General features: G+C 39.0%; 1 protein-coding gene across 1 annotated transcript in view; it reads right to left on the bottom strand.

The window, feature by feature from the left end:
• lama2 (laminin, alpha 2) overlaps positions 1-22,149 on the bottom strand; it is a 234,998-nt gene that overhangs the window by 167,055 nt on the left and 45,794 nt on the right. The window contains exons 2-4 of the mRNA XM_086188853.1: positions 17,764-17,934; positions 15,429-15,541; positions 466-517 (exon numbers count right to left, since the gene is read on the bottom strand). Of these exons, the coding sequence (XP_086044979.1) occupies positions 466-517; positions 15,429-15,541; positions 17,764-17,934 (336 nt within the window). The remainder of the gene's footprint in view (positions 1-465; positions 518-15,428; positions 15,542-17,763; positions 17,935-22,149) is intronic.

Genomic DNA, 22,149 nt, shown 5'->3' with positions numbered 1-22,149 from the left:
AATAAAGTAGTTGCTTAGAATCAAATTGCTCTTATCGTCATTACTATTGTTATGATCAATATTAATTGATGTACAAACTGAAATAGCTTTCAGCAGCAGAACACAGTTGCATACTTTCTTAAATTCCCACAATTGTTTTCTATTTTTTTTCATTATGTTTGCTGAACACGTCTTTAGTTTCCTGTTAAATTACTTCTACTGTAACGATTCCTTTTTAGTGGGCAATCGACTCAACCACAGGATGTGCATTCATTACGAATCGTAGATCTTTTTAGTCAAAAGTTAAAAATAGAAATAAATCAGAAATAATTGGATAAGTACAATTTTTAGCCCGTTTTTGTTATAAGGGATTTCACGAGAAATAAAAAAAGAAAAAACAACTTAAAACAGCGGGTGATTTTGTCGAAGTGAAAAGCTGTGGTGGTTTCATTGAACAAAACAGTCGAAACATGAAAGCAGGCTTACCTGGGCGAGGTGAGTTCGCTGCCTTAATGATCACATAGGCAATCTGGAAAACCTACAGAACACACAAATACACAAATGTAACCAGATATACTTTCATTTCATGATTTAATAAAGTTGATCTTGTCTTATCTTATTTTATTTGTTCGCACTGTTGTTGTGAACTGGTTTACTGATAACTATTATTCTCCATTCATCCATCAACCATCTTACACCTGGCAGTTGGGTTGGACTGGGAACACACACACGCGCACACACACACACACACACACACACACACACACACACACACACACACACACACACACACACACACACACACACACACACACACAGAGCTGTAACATTGCTGTTGAATACTCAAAGTCATCAACTGGAAACATGAAAATATACCTGTGCCTCTACAACACAAGTTTTACAGAGCAGGTCCACTCAATAAAAGCACATGAACGAGTCTCAAACAAAAATAGAGATCAGCTGAAGCCTCCACTGATCTTCACAAACACTAAAAGCAATAGACCGAAAGTTATGCTGTCTCATAAAAAAAGACCTTACAACTCCAATGTTAAATTACTCAGAAGTAATCAGTCTCCTCTCAAATGCTATGAGGGCCGTCCTCTTAGCCCCGGGTCCATTTTCAGTCTTTCCTCTTCCTCTTCCTTTGATATCAGTGGTGTCAGACCGCTAATGCAAACAGCGCAGCTGATTTAGGCCAGCACTGTCATCACGGCTATATTCTGTAACAACGTCATTTATGGAGAACGAATATTTAATTCAAATCCAACTTGCATTTTCAGCACTTATTATCCATTAAATGACAAACTGCAGTGATGTAGTTCATTAATTTCTGCTTGACCTCTCTGTAACAGGTTTTTATTTTATTTACTAAACTGGGACACAAAACAAACGGAGTCTCACAGCCTTTTGTGATGGCATCACGTTCTGATAGTAAAATTAAGAACATGATGCCATCACGAATGATTTACATGCTGTGGCCATGACTCGCTGTAAAGTTGGTCGATATATATATATATATATATATATATATATATATATATATATATATATATATACATATATATATATATATATATATATAAAACAATTTAATTCTTAATATAGTCACTATTTATGTTGGTAGGCTATTATTGCAACACATTCAGTCATTTCTATTGAGGGGTAGGGGTTGGGTTAGGGTTCACCGGGACCACATCACGTAACGCGAGTCGTGACCATAACACGTAAATCAGGTCCTATTCATGATGACATCACGTAAAACAGTTTGCAGGATAAAATCTCTAGTTTATGGCTAAATACATGCAAAAACACATAAAATACAAAAATCCAGTCCAACAACAGAGAAGCAAACATGAGGGAAAATGCCTGCATGGACACAAAGACATGATGACTACAGGGGGGAAGTACCAAAACAGGAGAGGACTTTCAAAATAAAACAGCCTGGATATAAAAACAATTGGAAAAAGTACTGGAGATAATATGACAGATCAGACTTTACATCACAACATCATGTGACCTGATTTACAGTGGCCTCTTGACATAGTTTGGATTGCTTCATCCCATTCAGATTAGTTCTTCCAGGTGACTTTCGTGGCCCATTTGAACCAGCATTGCATGTATATTGATACTAATGTCATCATTTCACCGTTTTTTTCCACCCAATTTTCACCAAAACAAAAATCCAAATATAATATATGAATATAAATCCAACATTTTTAAAGGTGATTAAATCATATTTACTGCATCACTCCTCTCTCTACCTTCATAACGGTCTTTCACCTCGTCCTTCCTTTCTCTGAGTAATTGGCAAGTGGAGTGTAGATCTCTTTCTTCCCATGATGTGGGAAGTGGTGTCACATTGCAGCAGCTACAACAGCTACTGTGTGTGTGTGTGTGTGTGTGTGTGTGTGTGTGTGTGTCTTTATGTGTGAAAGTGTATTTTGGGGTAACCTTATCGCAGTCATTCAAACCCTTTTACAAAGAGTCACTGTTACTTGTATTCAGGTATTCAGGTGTGTGTGTGTGTGTGTGTGTGTGTGTGTGTGTGTGTGTGTGTGTGTGTTATGCTCTTTTTTTGACTTATCTTTTGATCAGATGAGATTAAAAAAAGATTTTCCCCTCTAAACTTCATTAACACACCTGGTAAACAAATGTTTACTTTGCATCCCCACATTTACTGACAGGTTTTGGGTGTGTTGACATCAAACACATCTTCTTCTTCTTCTTCTTCTTCTTCTTCTTCTTCTTCTTATTATGATTATTATTAAAATCTATCTGTATAAAAATCTAATAATTTCACGTCTACTGCAGCTTGTTATGATAATTTATAGTTTAAACCATGCTCTCAAACTACTGTGGTGTCTGAAAGTTGCATCAGGTTACACTTAAGACTTTACTCCCACTGGTTACAAGGAAAAACAAAGTCTGCATCACTGGATTAAGAAAGGCTTGTCAAAATATCTAACTTTTAAGTGAAAAAAGTATTAGGTCTTCTATCTTTCGAATTTTGAAGTACAACAGAAAATTACAATTCGTCTTATCTTATTGGAAACAAATAAATCTTTATATTTTCTATTTTATAAAAAAATAATAGTTTAAGCAGATAAGAATTCAGGATTTAACATTTACAGATGAATTCCAAAATTCTCAATTTGAGGTGCTGATGTTCGTTGTTAGCTTTGGACTTTTTTCCCTGTTTGATGTCTGACTGCTAGTTTTTTTTTTGTTTTTTTTTTGGTGTTTTATTCAGCAAGTCAAGTTGCGGGATAAAACGCTGTTGGTCTTAAAATCAGCCGAGCCAGAACATTACCCATTTATAGAAATGCTGTTTAAATTATACCACTGTTTGTTCTTGACAAAATGTTCTCTGTCAATGCAGACAAAGAAATATCAGCGAGTTAAAGTGCAAACAGGGTGAAGATGTCTAAAAATATAAGTGATATTTTTTCTCTCTTTGGAGAACTGAAAAGGAGAACACAGAAGAGATCTGGATGTTCTAATTCCAAAAAGACTCCGAATAATAAGTGAGTCATTACTCCCCGGAGGAAATGACGTAATGTCTCATCTGTTCTCTGTTTTTCCTCTTGTTTTCTACTTTTCTTGTTTGATGATTAATAAAAAAAAAAAAAAACTTTAAAGATTGAAAGTGTAAAGGGATGGAGGCAAGGGTTGCAGTGACATGCGATGTTCACGGTACATCATAAGGGTAACTCAACTATTTTGGTCAAGCCAGCAGGACCAGTGAGATGCAAACCGCAGTATTCCAGTGTGTTACCTTTTGACCATATTTTACCAGCTTCAGTCAGAATGATCTTGAGTTTTTAACCACCTTTAACAAGTTGTGGTTTTAAAATTGTTAGTAAAGATCAATGATAAAAGGTCCGGAAAGTTGTCTCTGTTGCAGGTGAGGAAGGTTTTGCGTCTTACTCTCACGCTTTTCAACATGGAAAAAAGCCGAGGTTCAGTCGTGAACGAAACGTGTCTCTTTGGAATTCTTTAAGCGCTAGTAGACACCATGTTGCCATTTAATTATCAAGTGAATTTAAAAAAACAAAAACAAAACCTGAACTTACAGGAAGGCAACAAAAAAAAGTGAGCGTCAAAACTATTTTTAGAAGCTATTTTTAACCAAAATCTGTTAATCACAACCTTTTGAAACGCTCAAAATATGCATCAAAATATGTTGACGTGAACAATGGAAACTCATGATCATGATATGCTGTTGTTGTTATGATATTATTGTTATCATTCAGCGCTACAGTGCTCCAAACCTAGCGGAAGGAAAAGTATATATGAAATCAACAGTGGGAGCGATGAACTTGTTTAAATCAGACATGACAAGGGACTCACTTCGATCTCACAAGTGATTCAAACGTTCAAAACCATACTAATTAGTATGCATTTTCCACACAGTTCCCCACCACTGCGCCGGAAATACTCCCGACATGCTGGAAAACACTTCTTGACAGGTATTTGGGCGCAACAGCCAAATGAGCACTTTAAATGTTTATTTTAATACTCAGTCGGTCCATTTCAACCCTGTGTCCACTGTAGCTGGCCAATAAATGGACCGTGAAGAATTCATTTTGTCTCGATATGATTTGGACAAACAGTGACAGCAGTTTTAAGGAACAGCTGGTGTTTACAGGCCATTCACATGGAAACATGTTACAGTCTCTCTGGCCTGATAAACTGGCATCAAACTGCGGTTCCACTTAGCGCTCAGCCAATTGTAACCGGATCTGCACACACATACATAAAAGGCCGTAATAGGATCAGAATGAATCAAGAAGAACGAGGAAAAAAAAAAATCATAAAAGGGAAGGACTCTGTGTTCTAGGATTCCGAAGGACCCACAGCCACGCAGACAGACAGGCTGATCGTCTGCTGGAGCAACAGAACTGGTGCGCAGCGTTCAAATTTACTGTCACTTCACATGAAAATGTGTTAACATCTCTCGGAACTAATAAAGCAGCTTTTGGCCTGGTTCTTGATCGCGCGTATCGTCCAACTTTCCCTGTCTGCCTGCCAAACTTTAGTGCACGCAAACAAGCAGCAGATATTCGCTGGAGCCGAACGGCTATTTCTTCACCCGCTTGCGCTGTTTTTTCACTCAACTTCCACAAGAACAAAACAATGTGGCGGGGAAGTTTTTAATGCAGCAGTACCACAATGGTGTAAAATATTTGAAACATACATTATTGTCACTTTGTTGTCGTGTTTTTTTGTATCACAAGGGTTTGGAGGGGCTTTAGCAGAGCACTGCCTAGCCCGACGGGATAAAAAAACACAAATGCTCTGTGTGGGTATTTGTGAATGAGAGAGAGAGAGAGAGAGAGAGAGAGAGAGAGAGAGAGAGAGAGAGAGAGAGAGAGAGAAAGAGAGCGTTCAGCTGAAATCCACTCTCTAAGTCTGCTGTCACTGACTGCCCAAAAGCCACTTAGAAGTGTATACAAATGTATACACACACCAGCACACTGGCTCTTGGTTGTAATTTGGACATAAGCTTTTAAAGAGGCTTTAGTCTGCACAAAACACCAGATGCTGCAATCTCTTCTGCATTCTTACTTTGGACTGAGCAACTGCCCCCCCCCCCCCCCCCCCCATAGTTCCACTGGTTACAACAGATGTTTCATTTACCAACTCGTACTGTGATGAATACAGATATTACTTGGGTTTTATAAGAATGAAGGGAAGGAGCTTCAGCAAAATGAAAGCGTGGAGAAAAAGACGTGAAAAGAAGTCACGCTAATCTCCTGAGTCACATCCAGAGATGCTCTGGAGTCACTGTGGGAGCGAGAAATACACATCTGCAGCTTCCTTAAAGGATCACACGAGTACAATATGATCAAATAGCAAGAGTGATTTAAAGCCTGCATTTCTCTTATCTGCAAATTAGGGCTGCACAATTAATCAAATGTTTATCAGAACTGCTATATGGCCTCCTGCAATTGTAAAAACACGTAAACACAGACAGACACCATGTTTGTTCAAGGTAAGTCTCAAAATGACGATTGTACATAGAGTATGTTGGGGGATGCAGAGATGTTCTGCCTGCATATCATATTCTACAGACTTCAGAAAAGGTGTTAATTTGATGCAGATCCCCACAAATGATGTAAAATGATGTAAAAAAAAAAGAAAAAGAAAAAAGAGATTCCCGCTCGTACAGCAAATCGTATCGCATTTGCAGTACAAGTCCAAATAATCCTAATTTGAGCCCCTCTACTTATGAGACTGTGTTGCTGGAAAAACTCAGCATTTCCCCTTGCAACTTCTAACAGAAGTAGAAAGAGAATCAATCAATATTCATTGTTGTATTGATAGTAATGTTTTTAAAAGTTCACATTAGTGATTAGGTCAAGGTTTATTTTTGAGACCAACCACCCGACCCCTAAAACTAGCGAATCTTGATCCTAACCCCCAACAAAGGCTGAAAAGGGCAAGACATCTCGCTCCTGGCTCACTATTACGCAGGTTCCATGTGAATCAGACAACATGTGTTATTTTTTTGGTATGAGAATTCGGAACAGTTAATGAGAACAGGGTTGATCCTGGCAGACCACTCTGTGCTGAATTTCCCACGAGCGTAATATCAATTGGCCTCCATAAAACTTAACAATTATCACACTTTGCAGGAATGTGACAATCTTCCGCTTTCGAGGTTGTAACCATTCAAAAACGTACCGAATCGCCATTTTAATCTGAAACCGCAGTTAGTTTTTACATGTTGCTAACAATAAATGTCTTCAACAGCCAATGGCAGTTTCTCCTAACATAGTCGGGGGTCCTTGAGAGGGTTCCTTGGGCCCAAAGCAAACTGATGAACTGTTAAACATCACTGTTACTTCACTGACGAGAAGTTAACGCAATTAGAGAACGCGTGCAAAATGAACAGACCCACATCTCTAGTTCGCACTGTTGGATCGGATCACGGCAGGGTTGGTTTCTAAGTATAAAAATCAAATCCTCCTCTCGCCCCATTTGATAACAGCGACGTGTCTCAAAAAGCTTTGGTCGGGCAGAACAAAAAGCTGGAAAGGGAAATGATTCCAAATCTAAACAGCTGGAGGACATTTTGCAATTAATTAGCTTAAATAATAACAGGTTAGTAACGTGATTGATAATAAAAAGGGACTTTTAGACAGGGGCATTCTCTCTGAAGTAAAGATGGGCAGAGGTCTGTGAAAAACTGGTCTACAAATTATGGGACAATTTCAGAAAAAAAAAGAAAAAAAGTTCCTCAATGGAAAAATTGTAAAGACTTTGAATGTCTAATCAGCTGCAACTCTTCATAAAATCAAAAGATCGATCGAATCTGGAGAATACCTGTCCTCAAACAGGACAAGGCTGAAAATCATCATGGAACACTCATGATCTCCGGGCCCTCAGATGGAGGGTACAGTGTGCACTGTTTGTCCTACGCAGTCGCACCACCTTCAGGTAGTCATTGTCCGTCCACTTCCTGTTAGACAGGAAGCAGGATCATCTTTGTTTGTTCTGCCTGCAGTCACCGGCTCCTCAGCTTGTATGTTTCCTTGCACTTCTGTCAGCTTAAATCAACATCTTTGGACCTGTGCAAACTTGCGAGTGTTTTTGTGATGGCCGGTTTGCTAAGTGGCCATGCAATGCCACGTAGCTAAGCTAGGCTTGGCGAGGTGAGATTGGCGTGCTTTTTTTCTTTGAGCTGGCGAGGCCAACAAATGCGCACTGGGATGAATACCCTCACAGCCAATACAATTGAAGCAACAAGCCGAGCACAAAAAGTTGTTTTTACATTTCTCAAGAATAACAGCTGAAGATGGATAGTGGAGAAAAGAAGAGAAAGCCCCTTGCAGGAGCTTTTGCTAGATGAACAAAACGGGAAACGTAAACATGCTTATGTCGCTAATGTTGCTTATGCATCATAAAAATTCCACGTTTCTGATGTTGAAAAGGCTATTCTAAATATTGATTGGTTGTGTATGAGGAAGCTGAATAGGGTATGGCGCTGCTACTCTGTTCTTTGAACCGTGGAGAGAGAGAGAGAGAGAGGGAGAGAGAGAAAGAGAGAGAGAAAGAGAGAGAGAGGTTATTACACTGAAAAATATGTTGTGGTGTTGCTTTTTTTTCGGCTCCAAGGTGGAGAGAATAGCATTAGCAGTGCCTCAGTTGTGAGAAATGAACAAGAGAAGCCCAATACCTCAGAGCAACCCGCAGATACAAGACAAGACATATATTTTAAATTTATATTAGAACTGTACACAGTTTAGGTTGGTTTTAAACACTTCTACTCCAACTTTTGATGGGTGGTGTGTCAGTAAAGAGAAAAAGGTATTGTGCTCTTACTCTGTGGTGGGAACTTGGATCTCTATGGGCCTTTCAATAATTTCAGATGTCATGGACAAAACCGCCTTGTGTGATTTAAGAGCCTAATTCTGCTGTTCTTCCCTGTTCAACCTTGAAAGTCTCTATAAAAAAATTAATGATGATCATAAATTGTCCAAATAAGCATTTTCTTAAATCTGAATTGTTTCGAAATGATGCGAGATGAATTTGGGGTTAATTCCTGTGTCCAAACCAATTCGTGGCCAGAGGTCAAGACTGAGTCAAAAACAGAACAATACAAGAACGCAGAAAGCTGCGCTGTCATACGACGAATACGATTATGCCACGTTCCTGTTACCTTGGAACTCCGGGTTGGAACTTACTGTCACACTAAATTGACTGCGTTCCAGGAGAAGTGAGGAAAAGTGGGAAAAAAAAACACACCCCCTCCAGAATTTAGATGTTAGCAATCGCGGCGGATGACAACATTCCGTGCAGTATTTTGCGCATAGAAACGCAGCGACGTGTTGACACAGCACTTCAGATATTTATGTCCTATTCTCATTCATCTTTAGACAGAGAAAAGACTTTCCTTTAACGTAGTGGTGTTGTTCAAGTCAGGCATAAATTCTGTGAATTCGGTGTTTGTCAAAAAAAAAAAAAGAGTAAAATAATACCGTGAATGATTATAAACACCAGAGAATCCAATAATATCAGTTTGGTATTCTGATCGAACACTTTATTGTGATCTTATATTTACAGATCATCATCCATTCTGAATAACTTACCTCGTTGTTTTTTATTTTTTTTTGTTTTTTTTAGATTCTGATTTGTTGCAGTTTTTCCATACCAGGTATCCCATCTTGCTAAATCTGACATCACAGTCATCAAATCCATTTCTTCAGGTTGTTAGTTTTGTATCTGCAATGTTTTCTATCTTCTTTGTTTTTCAAAAAAACAACATCTCCAAAGTGCATTCCCCAATATAGGGAATAGGAATTCAAATATCTCGGCACCCTGCTTGATTCCAATCTGAAATCTTAGACACACATAACAAAGATGGCTAGAATATGAAAGCACAACGTCGCACGTTTCGCCACATCAGAAATTCCCGAAAAAAAGAAGCTTCTGAGACTTACTTGATTGCCCCGACCTTTATCAGATACAGTGGTGTACGTCATGCTGGACGTGGGACAGCAAAACAGCACAACACCCAATGATATCTCTGCTCGGACAAACTAGACGGCAACATGGATGTAATACTCTTTCTAAGTACCAACTATACGGTCTTGGAAATCTCATCATTCTCTCAGGCCACTGCTTAATAAAAACACCAAAAATTACAATAGTTTCAGCCATAATAATTTATAATAAATATGTATATATATATATATATATATATATATATATATATATATATATATATATATATATAAAAGAGTACATGGTAGTGCTGCCAGCATTGATTACAGTCAGGTGGTCCTGTTGGTGTATGGGATTACACAATGAACAGTTGTATAGTTTTGTATGTTATATACAAATGCTCTCTCTGTTTTCCCAACTAATGAACATCCCTTACAAAAACAACAGTGTTGATATGCAAAGGCAAGGACTTCCTATTCTGACACATCCATGACCAGGTAAATTACTGTCTGAGCTCTATTCACGTTATATAAGTTAGGTGACTGTTTCATATTTAAAATATTTACATATTTTACCTTGAGAGCTGTTCACTTTGAATACGTATTGTGTCTTTTATATTATTTTTTTTCTTTCAGTGTATTTTTATTGTTTCATGTGCTCTGCTGTTGTAAGGTGTCGAGTGTTCAAGGACTGCAGATGGAAATTATCTTTCTGCTAAATCTGGTGCACGCACATTGTCATTCCCTGTCATTAATAATAAATTCCATGCTGTCCTTTTGTAAAATGAACACAAAAAAAAAATCAAATCAAACGCAACATTCATTCCTTGTGGGAACTTTTTAAAGTTTGGCACAAATCTCCACTAAGGTAGCACGGAGCCTATCCTAGCAGCTACGGGTGAGAGGTTCACCCTGGACAGGTCACCAGTCCATCACAGGGCCAACACATAGAGACAGACAACCATTCACACTCACAGTCACACCTACAGTCAATTTAGAGTATCAATCAGCCTCGTCCCCTCTTGATGTCTTTGGTCTGTGGGAGGAAGCTGGAGTACCAGAGAGAACCCACACAGGAACAGGGAGAACATGCAGACTCCACACAGAAAGATCCTGTGCTGGAGCTGGGACTCAAACCCCGGAACCCTCTTGCTGTGAGGCAACAGTGCTGACCACTGCACCACCGTGCAGCTGTGAAACACATGTGTTGCTGTGTATTTATGTGGACGTATGTGTGGATGTTTTGGTATTTAAAGACTGTGGATACTGAAAGCACCTTGACTGACAACTTATTTAAGGATTCTGATCACTCAGCCAGATTCTCCTCCCAACCCCCTGAGTACAGTACCACTAAATGATTTAACACTACGTCCATCAAACTGTCCATCAGTCAAACTGGCTGCTACATTTCAATATTAACTGCAATTTGACTGAATCCCATCAGAAGCTGATAAATGGCTGTTGCCATGGTGAGAAAGACAAAAGAGTGCTAATACATTACCTGCTAATTTCTTAATCTGCATGTATAATGTCAAAGCCAATGTCCACACAAGAGTACACACTAACACCAGGCTTCAAAATATTTAATTTGAAATGGAAATCTGGATTTATGACAGGAAAAGAAAAACAGAGACCAAAATAGCAACAAGTCCCAGCAGAAAGTCTTTAAGGTCAAGAGAAATGCATCCAAAAAACAAAAATAAAGAATTAATCAAGAAACATGAAGAATGTACAAAGACATCAAGTGTCTCAAAACTCGGTAAAACATTCAGCTCCTGCTTTCTCATTATTTAGTTTTTCTGTCAAGAGAGGCTCTACAATAATGAGAGAGGAAATGAGGGTGGTGATGTCACCGTGTGTGATTCCCTGCACGCACATGCACACACATTGTCATTTTCTGAGTGAGATGACTGTGGTCGCCAGGGAAATTCAGCGCACTTGAGGGTAAATAGCTTTCGATTACGCTGACAGACTCGCACAAAAATGCACACAGAACACCGCCGGAAGGATTTTCACACACGCACACACACACACACACACACACACACACACACACACACACACACGCGCGTGCCAACAAATAGGCGGTGAAGAGTTTACAGTCAATCATTGAAGATCAAGTGTGAGGTTGATCCGCTCTAACTTTGATCAATGCAAAATTGACTAATGTAATAAAGTGGAAGTCACTTGATGGCAGAAGAGTTATCACCATGTTCTGATGAAGTTTTACGTAGAAACTCTATGTCAATGAAATACATTTGCAAATCATCTAGCTGTCTGGATCAGAAGTGACTTGATTCTGATTATGTAAAACTCAATATTTATCGACAGGAAGAGAACTGGTGGGATGTGGAGGTCGGTGTAGTTCCTGCGTTGGGTGATACGCCGCACGTACAACGGATTTTGATATTCGTATACAGCACACATGATCAGTTTTATATCCTATCCACAAATGATCAAACAGAAGTTTTATCTTTTTGTGGCATTTATTGAGCTGCTACAATATCAAGAGCCTGTCATGCAGTTGGGGCGATACCAAAATACTGTGACGCGTATCATATTTAGGCATCCCTGCCGATACCCCGCCCCATCATTCAGTACCAGATTTGAATATGTAGGTGGGGTAAATCTCCTAATTGCTCAGCTTATTATTTTTGTTTTAAAGCTGCTAAATTCAGTAAAAACACATCTATGAAATTTTTTTTTTACACATTTTCACATTACAAAACTACTCCTAACATGTAAAAATGCCCAATCGAAACTCCTTTGTGCAAACCGCCGTAAAACTTTTGAACAAATGATGAGAAATAAACGATAAAAGATGGATGGATGGATGGATTTTAAACGGTGTTGAAAAAAAATCCTCCGGGAACAAGAATCAAGGTCACACACATTTGGGGGTTTTTTCCGTGCGAGGGTTCATTTTGTGCTTATATCTCAATTTTTAAAAGATTTACCAGTTCTTAAGAATCTCTAGTTTCATCAGTAAAGCTTAGCGTTGTGAGGAGACTATTCGTCTTTCATATATTATATTATATATGACCATATTATATTACAGTATACTGTCCGAGTAACTATTCATGTTTGTGGCTGTATCTTTTGATGTTTTACATTATTTATGGGCAAAAGAGGGAAAATCAGATGGTCGAGTTATAGCGAGATGGAAAGCTGTTGCATATAAATATGCATTCTATGATGCTGTCAGAGACTCAGTAGGTGGTGACTGAGAAAAAGGACTCTGGTATTAAAAAGCTTTTAAAGAATCTGCTCTTGACAAATGGAGCAAGATAAAGATTTTTTTCAAATACTTTTTTTGTCAGAGGTTATAATCAATCATTTCTCTGAGTATCTTGACTGTGAAGGAGAGCGGAAATATAGATGGTGTAAATGTACATGTCACTCTGGTGCTCAAACCAGTAATGCCATTGGAGTGATGGAGTGCGCGTTCGTGGGAGGGTGCGTGCATGTGTGTGTGTGTGTGTGTACACTGCTTCCATGCTGGGCCATCATCTACCTCACCAAGCCCCCACCAAGTAGCTCAGCAATGCTATACCTGCTGCTGGTATATGTATATGTATATATATATATATGTGTGTGTGTGTGTGTGTGTGTGTGTGTGTGTGTACATATATATATATATATATATATATATATATATATATATATATATATATACACACACATATATATATATACATATATATATATATTGGATAGCCAATATCTTTGTAACTGATTTTGCCAAATATTGAAAGATGTCAATATTATCTTTATAAAAACGTGTTTATGATATATTCACTGCCAAGTATATTTACATATTTGACAACACATGAAAACATTATGAAAACGTATAGATGTAAAAAAAAAAGGTTTTCTTTCTTTCCAAAATATTTGGAATAGCTCATAATTTCTAATACCTTGTTTCTTCTTCATCAACATCACATGACGAGCAAAGCTGAAAAGACGGCCATCAAACTGGTATCAGTGATAGTCAAAAACCAACTAATATCTGCCGATACTGATGACTTGCCAACATGAACGCGCACTTCTACACTTAAATATGAAAGCCACCCATCTTGAACCTGCGACACTTGATAGATTAGCCTGGCACTCTGGTCAGGGCCACTGAACACATCCATCCGGGCTCTCTCGCCCCACTTGTGGATTAGCGTGTGGATGATGGTTCCATACGGATATGCTGGGAGCAGCAACAGCGTACACAGTACAACCGCCAGGGCGATGTGAGGCCATTCCAAGATTGAATCAATATTTCCCTTAACTCAGGTTCTACCGTCCTACCTCATTCCAACCTCATTTCATCTAAATCAATCCTCATCTTTTCCAGTTGTAGAAAGATGGACAAACCCACACCGGTGCGATCATATTACCTCCTTGACTCCGGCAGAGGTCATTAAAAACATTCAGCTGACTGTCACAGTGTGATGTGTCCAACCGGTCAAAGCAGAAGGCCGTCCCCATTGAGCCTGGGTCTGCTCAACGTTCCTGCCTGATAAAAGGAAGGCTTTCGTCGCCGCTGTTGCAGGATGTGCTTGCTGGTGGAGAATTGTTGGGTGCAGATTCACTGACGGAGTGTGGTGCTGGACCTGCTCTACTAGTAGAGTGTCATGAGATAACTTTTGTTGTGATTTGGCGCAATATAAATAAAATTGACTTGACATTAACATGACAACATGCCTGTTATGAGTTCTACTTTAGGTCCAGAAATATACTTCCATTCTCTCTGATTATTGGCTAAATAAAAATACACTCCACCTGAGCATTTTTATTTATACTGGACAGAATAATGAAGTTCATTTGTGAATGGAAAATGTTTCTGTTTTCAAACTATAAGTGGTGGCTTCTTGTTGATCAGAGGATTTTACTCATTTATTTTCTTCTCATGACATCTATATATTATAAGCTATTAAATGACCCTTCCAAACTCAACTAGATGTCTTAAATTATCCCAATGCCAAAGATCCCAGCCAAGCTATATCTTCAGTGTGACACCCGAGATTATGAAATGATTTTATGAAACGAGATTACGAAACGATTGATGGCCAAGTTGTCTCAACAAACTCCAGGACCCCTGTCAAAACCGCAGGTAGGGTTTTACACTGCAGAGACAAGGACATATCTTTAAAAGGGTCGAAATGACGGTCTAATCATTGCATGCAAAGTGGCATCCATGCCAGGATCACCATGACAACATGCAGCCTGCTCTGAGGATTCAGTGGTGATGGAAGCAAGATCCTGAGAGAAAAGCATCATGGTTGGTGCGATGTATTAGGATGACCTTGATGGACCAGGAAACTGGCAGCTGTAGGGTGTCGGTTCATTTTTAGAACTGGGAGAAGCCCTTACTGGTATAATAGAAAGTCAATTGAGGGATTTATGGGCAACATATCAAAGACAGACGAGGAGCACTGCTAATAATGTAACATTACTGAAAAAACAACAACGGAGTTTGACATCATTCTAGTTTGTCAGAAAAGTCAAAAATACAGTCATCAAACTGGCAACTATTTTGTCTATCTAATATATGCTGATGATATCTGTTTGTCCTTACAAAACATAGTTTGGAAGAAAAATGCTCGTAGTAAATTATACTACTTAAATTAAGAGTGCACTTTATGAATTAAGTTCACTGAAGTCCGTCTTTGCAGTATTTTTTTTAAGCTTTAAACTATCCTGTCTCCATTCATACACGCTTGACAAACATGTTTGATAGCTACATTTGAGGGATGATTCTGTATGTGGATTTAAGATTTGTTAATTGCACCAATATTGGTGCCAGTGCAAAATACAGTATGATAATGTTCAAGCTGTAGTTGCAATATTTAAAAGTTTCAGTCCCTTAAAAACACACAAAAAAGCGTTCTTTTAGAGAAGGCCGTGGGTGAATATGAATTGGGAAACCTGCAGGAAATGCAACTAAAATTCAAGAACACATAACAAAATAAGTGTGTGTGTGTGTGTGTGTGTGTGTGTGTTTTCTACCTGTTTCAGGTCCAGCGTTATAGTCACATAGTGGTACTCCATTCCGTTCTTGATGGAGGGACTTTGCCACCAGCGATTAGTTCCATCGATGGCATATTCTATAGGATGACGTTCTACACACGGAGAGAAGCTTATCAGCTGTTATTATTACAATTCTGAAATACTCAAGATTCTTTTTGAGTCCTGTTAGTGCTGTTCTAACCCAGATAACAACTAATATAATTAATGTTTGGCCCAAATTTGGCCCATATCAGAACCAGAAGTGCCAAACGTGGCCCAAACGAGGCCCAAATGTGACTGCTATCTGGGAAGAGGGCAGTTTCCCTCTCATTTTTTTTTTTTTGGTGAGGACACGAAAGCAATGGTTACAGCTCAGATGAATGCATTTCTCTGAATGGAACAGTCCAGCGATTGTGACGACATTATCGATTTATTCATGTTTACTGTATATTAACGGCAGGAGTGTTTCAGAAACATACCCTCCAATCACAGACTTTTTCTTCCTGTGCTACTTCCATCACAACTGTGTGATTTTGACATGCAGGTTGGGCTACTTTGGGTCAGTCAAAATTTGCAAAACACAATAAACTGTAATTTGATGAGAATATTTCAATAACTTAGTAGTAAAAGTATTGTTTGGTTGATAGAACTTGAGAAGAGAAGTTGAAGTAATTTTGGATTGATTGAAAACAAACAAACTTTTCTTCCAAAATTACCTCAACTTGCCTTCTCAAATTCAATTAATTTAAGATTCTAAGATGATCAGGACACTAATATTTTAAAGTTAGAACATTAAGTTTTTGTCAATTGTATTTTATTATTTACAGCGTTTATAGAGCGGCACAGGAATTAGTTTTTCCTCTTAAAGTCAGCGGCTTTTTCGGGTCCAACTTATGTTCTTTCCATATTTTGTTCAAGAGCTTTAAACTCATAAATATTTTTTTTTTTAAAAAGCACCAGACTTTGCACAAGTGGGTTGTTGCACCCAAGTGCTTAAACAGGACTACGGAGGTTGTCAGGGACAGTACGCATCGCATCGTACTGAAAGCACACAATGCAAAGCCAGTTGTGGTTACGCTTACATCACGTGTTGGCCGCATGTTTCCTGCATATCATAATTTTAGCTTTGTATGTTCAAAAATTGCATTGACATTTCAAAAATCATCAAAGTAGCATTCCAGGATCTTAAATTTTTGTAAACCACGGATTTTCCACAATGCTGTAAAAATAGCATTAGTTTTCAGTCAAGGGAACCCTATACAATACTAACAAAAACGATGTCATCCTGGCGCTATTATTCCTAAAGCAGCCATGGATCCATTCAGACTTCCTTGTTTTTTCCTTTTTTATTGGTAGTCTGGATTTTTGAGTTATAGATTTTTTTTTTCTTACATTTGAGCAGTGGTGGAGGAAGTAGAAACAAGATGAAATAGTGTCTCTGTTCAAAATTCTATTTAATGAAACTAAAGAAGTACTTGATTCCGAGTTTTAAAAAAAAACTACACTTTACTCATTATATTTGTATATTCCAGTACTTGGAAACATTTGAAAAAACAAAACAAAAAACGTGACCTTTAAAGGTTGTGTTAAAGGGGTATGTGTTTCATTTGTCATCTTCATCTTGTTTTACGATGTTTTTTTTATGCAAAGTCTTTCTCCTTAAAAGTAACTTGTAACTGATGGGCTCAGATAAAAGTAATGGAATGAAAAGTACACCATTTTCTTAGGAATGAGGTGAGATAAAAGTCTTCTAAAAGTCCCCTAAAATTCAAATGCTCAAGTAAAGCACTGATACTTCGTCATTCTACATCAGTAAAAAGCCTTCATTTCTCTCCTCCTCTGGCTAAGCTTATTGTACGGCTGTTTGATGGCTAACTCGGTAGTTCATTTTCACACAGACAACAGGTTATTTGTTTTAGAGTGGTTGTTTGGATTCATCCCTCGGCGAGTGCGTAACAGAATCATGAAAGCTCGCTTTAATTGTTGTGATTGATTCCTCGGTTCGTTTGGGAATATCGTTTCAGACGAAAAGATTGTTAACATCTGGCCAATCTGGCTCTAATTAGCAAACCTAGCAGAATTTAATAGTGTAATCACTACCAATATAATAAATATGATATGTGTGTTTGTGTGTGTGTGTGTGTGTGTGTGTGTGCGTGCGTGCGTGTGTGAGCATAAATGCCAGGGTATCCCGTTCTCATAAATCCCATATATGTCATACATGGGGTGCAACTTTCACCTAACTCCAATTTTAAAGAGCATTTGGTTGTTTTCCATCGCACAAGCTGACAGACTTACACCATAAAGATGTGCCCAGACTGTACATTTTCCTTACCAAATGGTTTTGTACTCCTTTGGTTGCAGATTCGACATTGAGGGTTTCTTACAGGCTGACCTGGTACATGTTCAACCAGTTTACAGAACATCTCTGGACCAGATAAACCACAGGTAGCGTTGGCTTTTATCTCCGCCATGGATGCCAGGTTCAACACAGCCGGGAACAACCCTGAGGAAGAAAATCAGAAAGTATATTTGTGTATTTAGCCTATGGAGATCCAGTAGCAACAAGGAAAATATAATCACACAAAACACTGATGTTCTGAAAAATGGCGTGTATGTAAGTTCAGTTGAGGCTCTGCGGTCAAAAAAGCTACAGTAGGCGAATTAGAATGATCAAAGGCTTTACATTGACTTTTGTTTATAAAATCATTGGAACTAAGTCAGTTGCTCTATGTGGTCGAGATCTGAGGTGAGCCAGCTGACGCGAGCATGTCTGCTGTCGTGAACTAATGAGTAATTACCCTGGAACACGAGGGGGAGGGCAGGTGTTTTAAGCCTTCCAAGTTAGTTAATCTGGATGTATTTTTGGTTCACTCTGATACCTTTAACACCATTTAGCCCTCAAAGATCTAGAGTAAGGATATCACTCTGGATAAAAGGAGCATTTTGGCTTGACTTCAGCCGTGCAGACTTTTGGGCTGTGTACTGCTACTATATCAAAAGAATGTTAATTTACAATTGTTGGCAAATATTTCTTTTTCCTCTCCAGGCTGTGGATATTATTTGACTAGTAGGCCACAGGAAATAAATGGAGAGATCTTACATAACGGAAAGCATGAAGGAAGTTTTTTCTTTTTTTTTGGTCTTTATTTTCCCCCCTGAGAATCTTGTGGGGTACGTTGTGTGGGGTTTTCATTCATCCAGAAATTTGAATTTGATGGTGTATGAATTAATCAAAAAGCCTACTCTGACGGCCAGTCTAAATTTGAAACACCTTCGGGTGGAGCACCCAGAACAAAAGCTGCGGGATCGGTTATGAATCCATGGAAGCCCTTTGTGATGCGTTAAGAAGCATCAAATCTGAGCCCGCATCAAAATGACTGAGTTGAATAATTTCACAGCTCTCAGAGTAGGAACATCAGGCACCCAAATATAAAGTAGTTCTGCAAGAAGTGAAAAAGTGAGAACTTTTTAATAGGGCCACAAAAAACACTTATAGATGACAACACAGCAACATTCCTCCATTTGTATAAAACATATCACTGGAGCCATGTGATGTCATCTCAGGGCGTTTGTGCGCTTCAGCCATTTGGCGTTCATTATAATCCGTGTGAACTTGTCTTCAACAACAAATTGTTCTCTCTAGCAATCTCTGATTCTGTTTAGATTGGTAGCAAATGCATTGATTAGCCACTTTACGGTAAAATAAACATGAAAAGGGAAGCCAAGAAAGGCCATACATGAATTCATTTATTTTTATTATCTCATAATAACAGGATATTATTTTGATATCGTGATTAAAAAAAATCTTAATAATAGATAATTATCACGGGATGATGAACTTTTAATTTTTATGTAAAGGAATTATTTATACCGCAGAACAGATGGTTTGTATACAAGACAACATCAGTGTTATTATATTGTTGTATCATACTTCCTTACAACCAGTTATTGATTTATGTCACGATAAGAGACCATGTACCATTATCATGAGAAAATGGAGAAAGATTGCAAGCAATAAAGAAAACCAAAACAATACCTTTTGTTTGCAAAAGATAACATTTGAATTTCAATTTTGATAAACCAGTCATTTGTAATAGAGTGGCAATTCAATTCTTCCCTTATGCCTCATTTACAGTGAGAAGAAAAAGGGAGGATAAATCAAGTATGCAACATTTTGTCTAAGATAAACAGAGAAAACGCTAACAATATTTAGCTTCCAAGACCCAAAAAAGAGGTGAAGGGAAGTGATTCCATCTGTCAACAGAAGGCTACGTGTCACCACACAAACACACATATACACACAATCTGTATTTGTTGCACATTGTAGGTGTGGCTCGCCTGTTTCCTCCTTGTGTGTGTGTGTGTGTGTGTGTGTGTGTGTGTGTGTGTTTGTGCGTATGAAATCACAATATCAGTCTCCGAGAGAATGAGAAGCTTGCTGAACTAAAGATACGAGAACACTCAACATGCACATGGTTCACATTTCCTGTCTGGCAAAGGCACAAACACACATGTGTACAATTTAGCGTCGGATATCAGAGTCCCAGTCAGAGGTCAGATTTAAACATGTGCACTTGCGCACAAACATGAACACAGAGACATAGAAATAGAGTAGTAAACGGAAGATATGCAAGGAGAGAAAGAAAGCAAAGTCTCAGAGTGGTGAAATGACTTGGGAGAGTTTGGACGGAGTATGTGTGTATGTCTGTGAGTGTGTGAGTGTGTGTCCAGATGAGCACAGCTGTTTGTCCAGATGTCCACACTGATGAACTGTGAAGAACATCTGAGACATCCGAAGTCTCTCTCTCACAAATGTGTCCACATTCCACGCACGTTCTCACAACGTGTTTTTGGATCTCTCAGTAATGAGATCTGAGAAACCTCGACTACTGAGGGAGCGCAGATTTACAGAACGCAAGAGAGGAAAATATGATCTTCATTTGTTAAACGAGTTCCCACTACGTAATGACAGCGTTTAAAGAAGTCGAAAAAAAGACCACCTCTGTTTAGCGTAGACAGAGTATTTGGCATTGATTTATTTGGGAAAATACAGCCAGTACAACATGTGTTTATCACAAAAATAACAGACAGTCCTTACTATGTACAGTGAGTGTTTTTGGATTATATTTCAAGCCATTAATGCTTCCACCAGCTGATGTAAATATGAGATGTTTGTATTAAGTTTAAGGTTAATGAAGTTTCATGAAATATTTTTGAACAGGATAAAAACTCCTCTGCGTCAGACTCAAACAGGCAAGTCCAAATTATTTTGAAAATAAGGTTTTTGTCAAATCGTAACGGAACAAAAACACACATACCATTCTTATACATATTTATATATGTATGTGTGTGTGTGTGAGTGTGTGTGGAGAGCTAGATAGATAGAGCTAGAGAGAGAGAGAGAGAGAGAGAGAGAGAGTTGGCTGATTGTAAGGCTCTTAAATGAATTCTCTTTCGAGCTGGAATTAATTTAGTAACCCTCTCATTTTTTTGGTGTGTGTATGTATTTCATTTAAATATGACAGCAGACAGTGCTTTCAAATTCAAGATGGGACCTCGCAAGTGCTTTTTGTAGTCGTAAAAATATTTCCATAAATTTAGAAAGGTTCTTCTAATTATTGCCCACATAGAATTTGCTTTCTTAACCGTTTCAGAAATGTTAGTGGGCAAAGCGAATGAGTCACTGATCCTGGAACCTATATCCTTTCCTCTCCTGCAAGACTTTATCATACTATTATTATTATTATAAATATCATCATTATTAGTGTTATTATTATTACTATGTTATGGAGGGCTGTCCCTCTAAGTCCCGTCAGCAGGGTGCACTGAGCGATCCCTCACCGATCCCTCTCTCACCTGGAGCAGGTGGGGAGCACTGTGAGGTTCATGTTCTTTGACTTCTCCAGTGCCTTCAACACCATCCGGCCTGCACTGCTGAGAAGGAAGCTGGAGGCAGCTGGAGTGAAGAGCAGCTGACCACATGGACATTTGACGACCTCACCAAAAGACCACAGCACGTGAGGCTCCAGAACTGTGTCTTATGTGGTAGTCTGCAGCACGGGGGCGCCACAGGGCACAGTCCTCTCACCCTTTCTGTTCAGTCTGTACACTTCAGACTTCAGATACAACTTGGACCACTGCCACCTGCAGAAGTTCTCGGATGATATGGCCATCATCGGATGCGTATCAGATGGGAATGACCGGGAATACAGGGGGGTCATTAGGGACTTTGTCGACTGGTGTGAGGTCAATGCCCCGCAGATCAACGCCAGCAAGACGAAGGAGATGGTGAAAGACTTCAGGAGGAAGTCACCCCTACTACACTGGTGAACATCCAGGGAAAAGATATCGAGACAGTGGACTCATACAAGTACCTGGGCGTTCACCTCAATAACAAACTGGACTGGTCCACTAACACAGTTGTCCTGAACAAGAGGGGCCAGAGTCGACTCCACCTGTTGAGGAGACTGAGGTTCTTTGGAGTCTGCAGGACTCTGCTGAAACTTTGTATGACATGGCATCCGCCATCTTCTGTGCAGTAGCCTGCTGGGGGGACAGAGACAGGAACAGGATCGACAAACTGGTGCGGAGGTCTAGCTCCGTGCTGGGATGTCCCCTTGAGTCTGTGGTTGTGGTGGGTGAGAGGAGGATGTTAGCAAACATCCATCACGGACAACCCCCATCACCCTCCGCATGAGACCGAGGATGTGCTGAGCAG

This window comes from Aulostomus chinensis, chromosome 20, assembly GCF_037954235.1.
Source record: "Aulostomus chinensis isolate RoL2024-O1b breed Wild chromosome 20, RoL_Achi_v1.0, whole genome shotgun sequence".
Lineage (NCBI taxonomy): Eukaryota > Metazoa > Chordata > Actinopteri > Syngnathiformes > Aulostomidae > Aulostomus > Aulostomus chinensis.
Note: the sequence above shows the minus strand (reverse complement) of the source record. Positions and strands in the feature narration are given on the sequence as shown.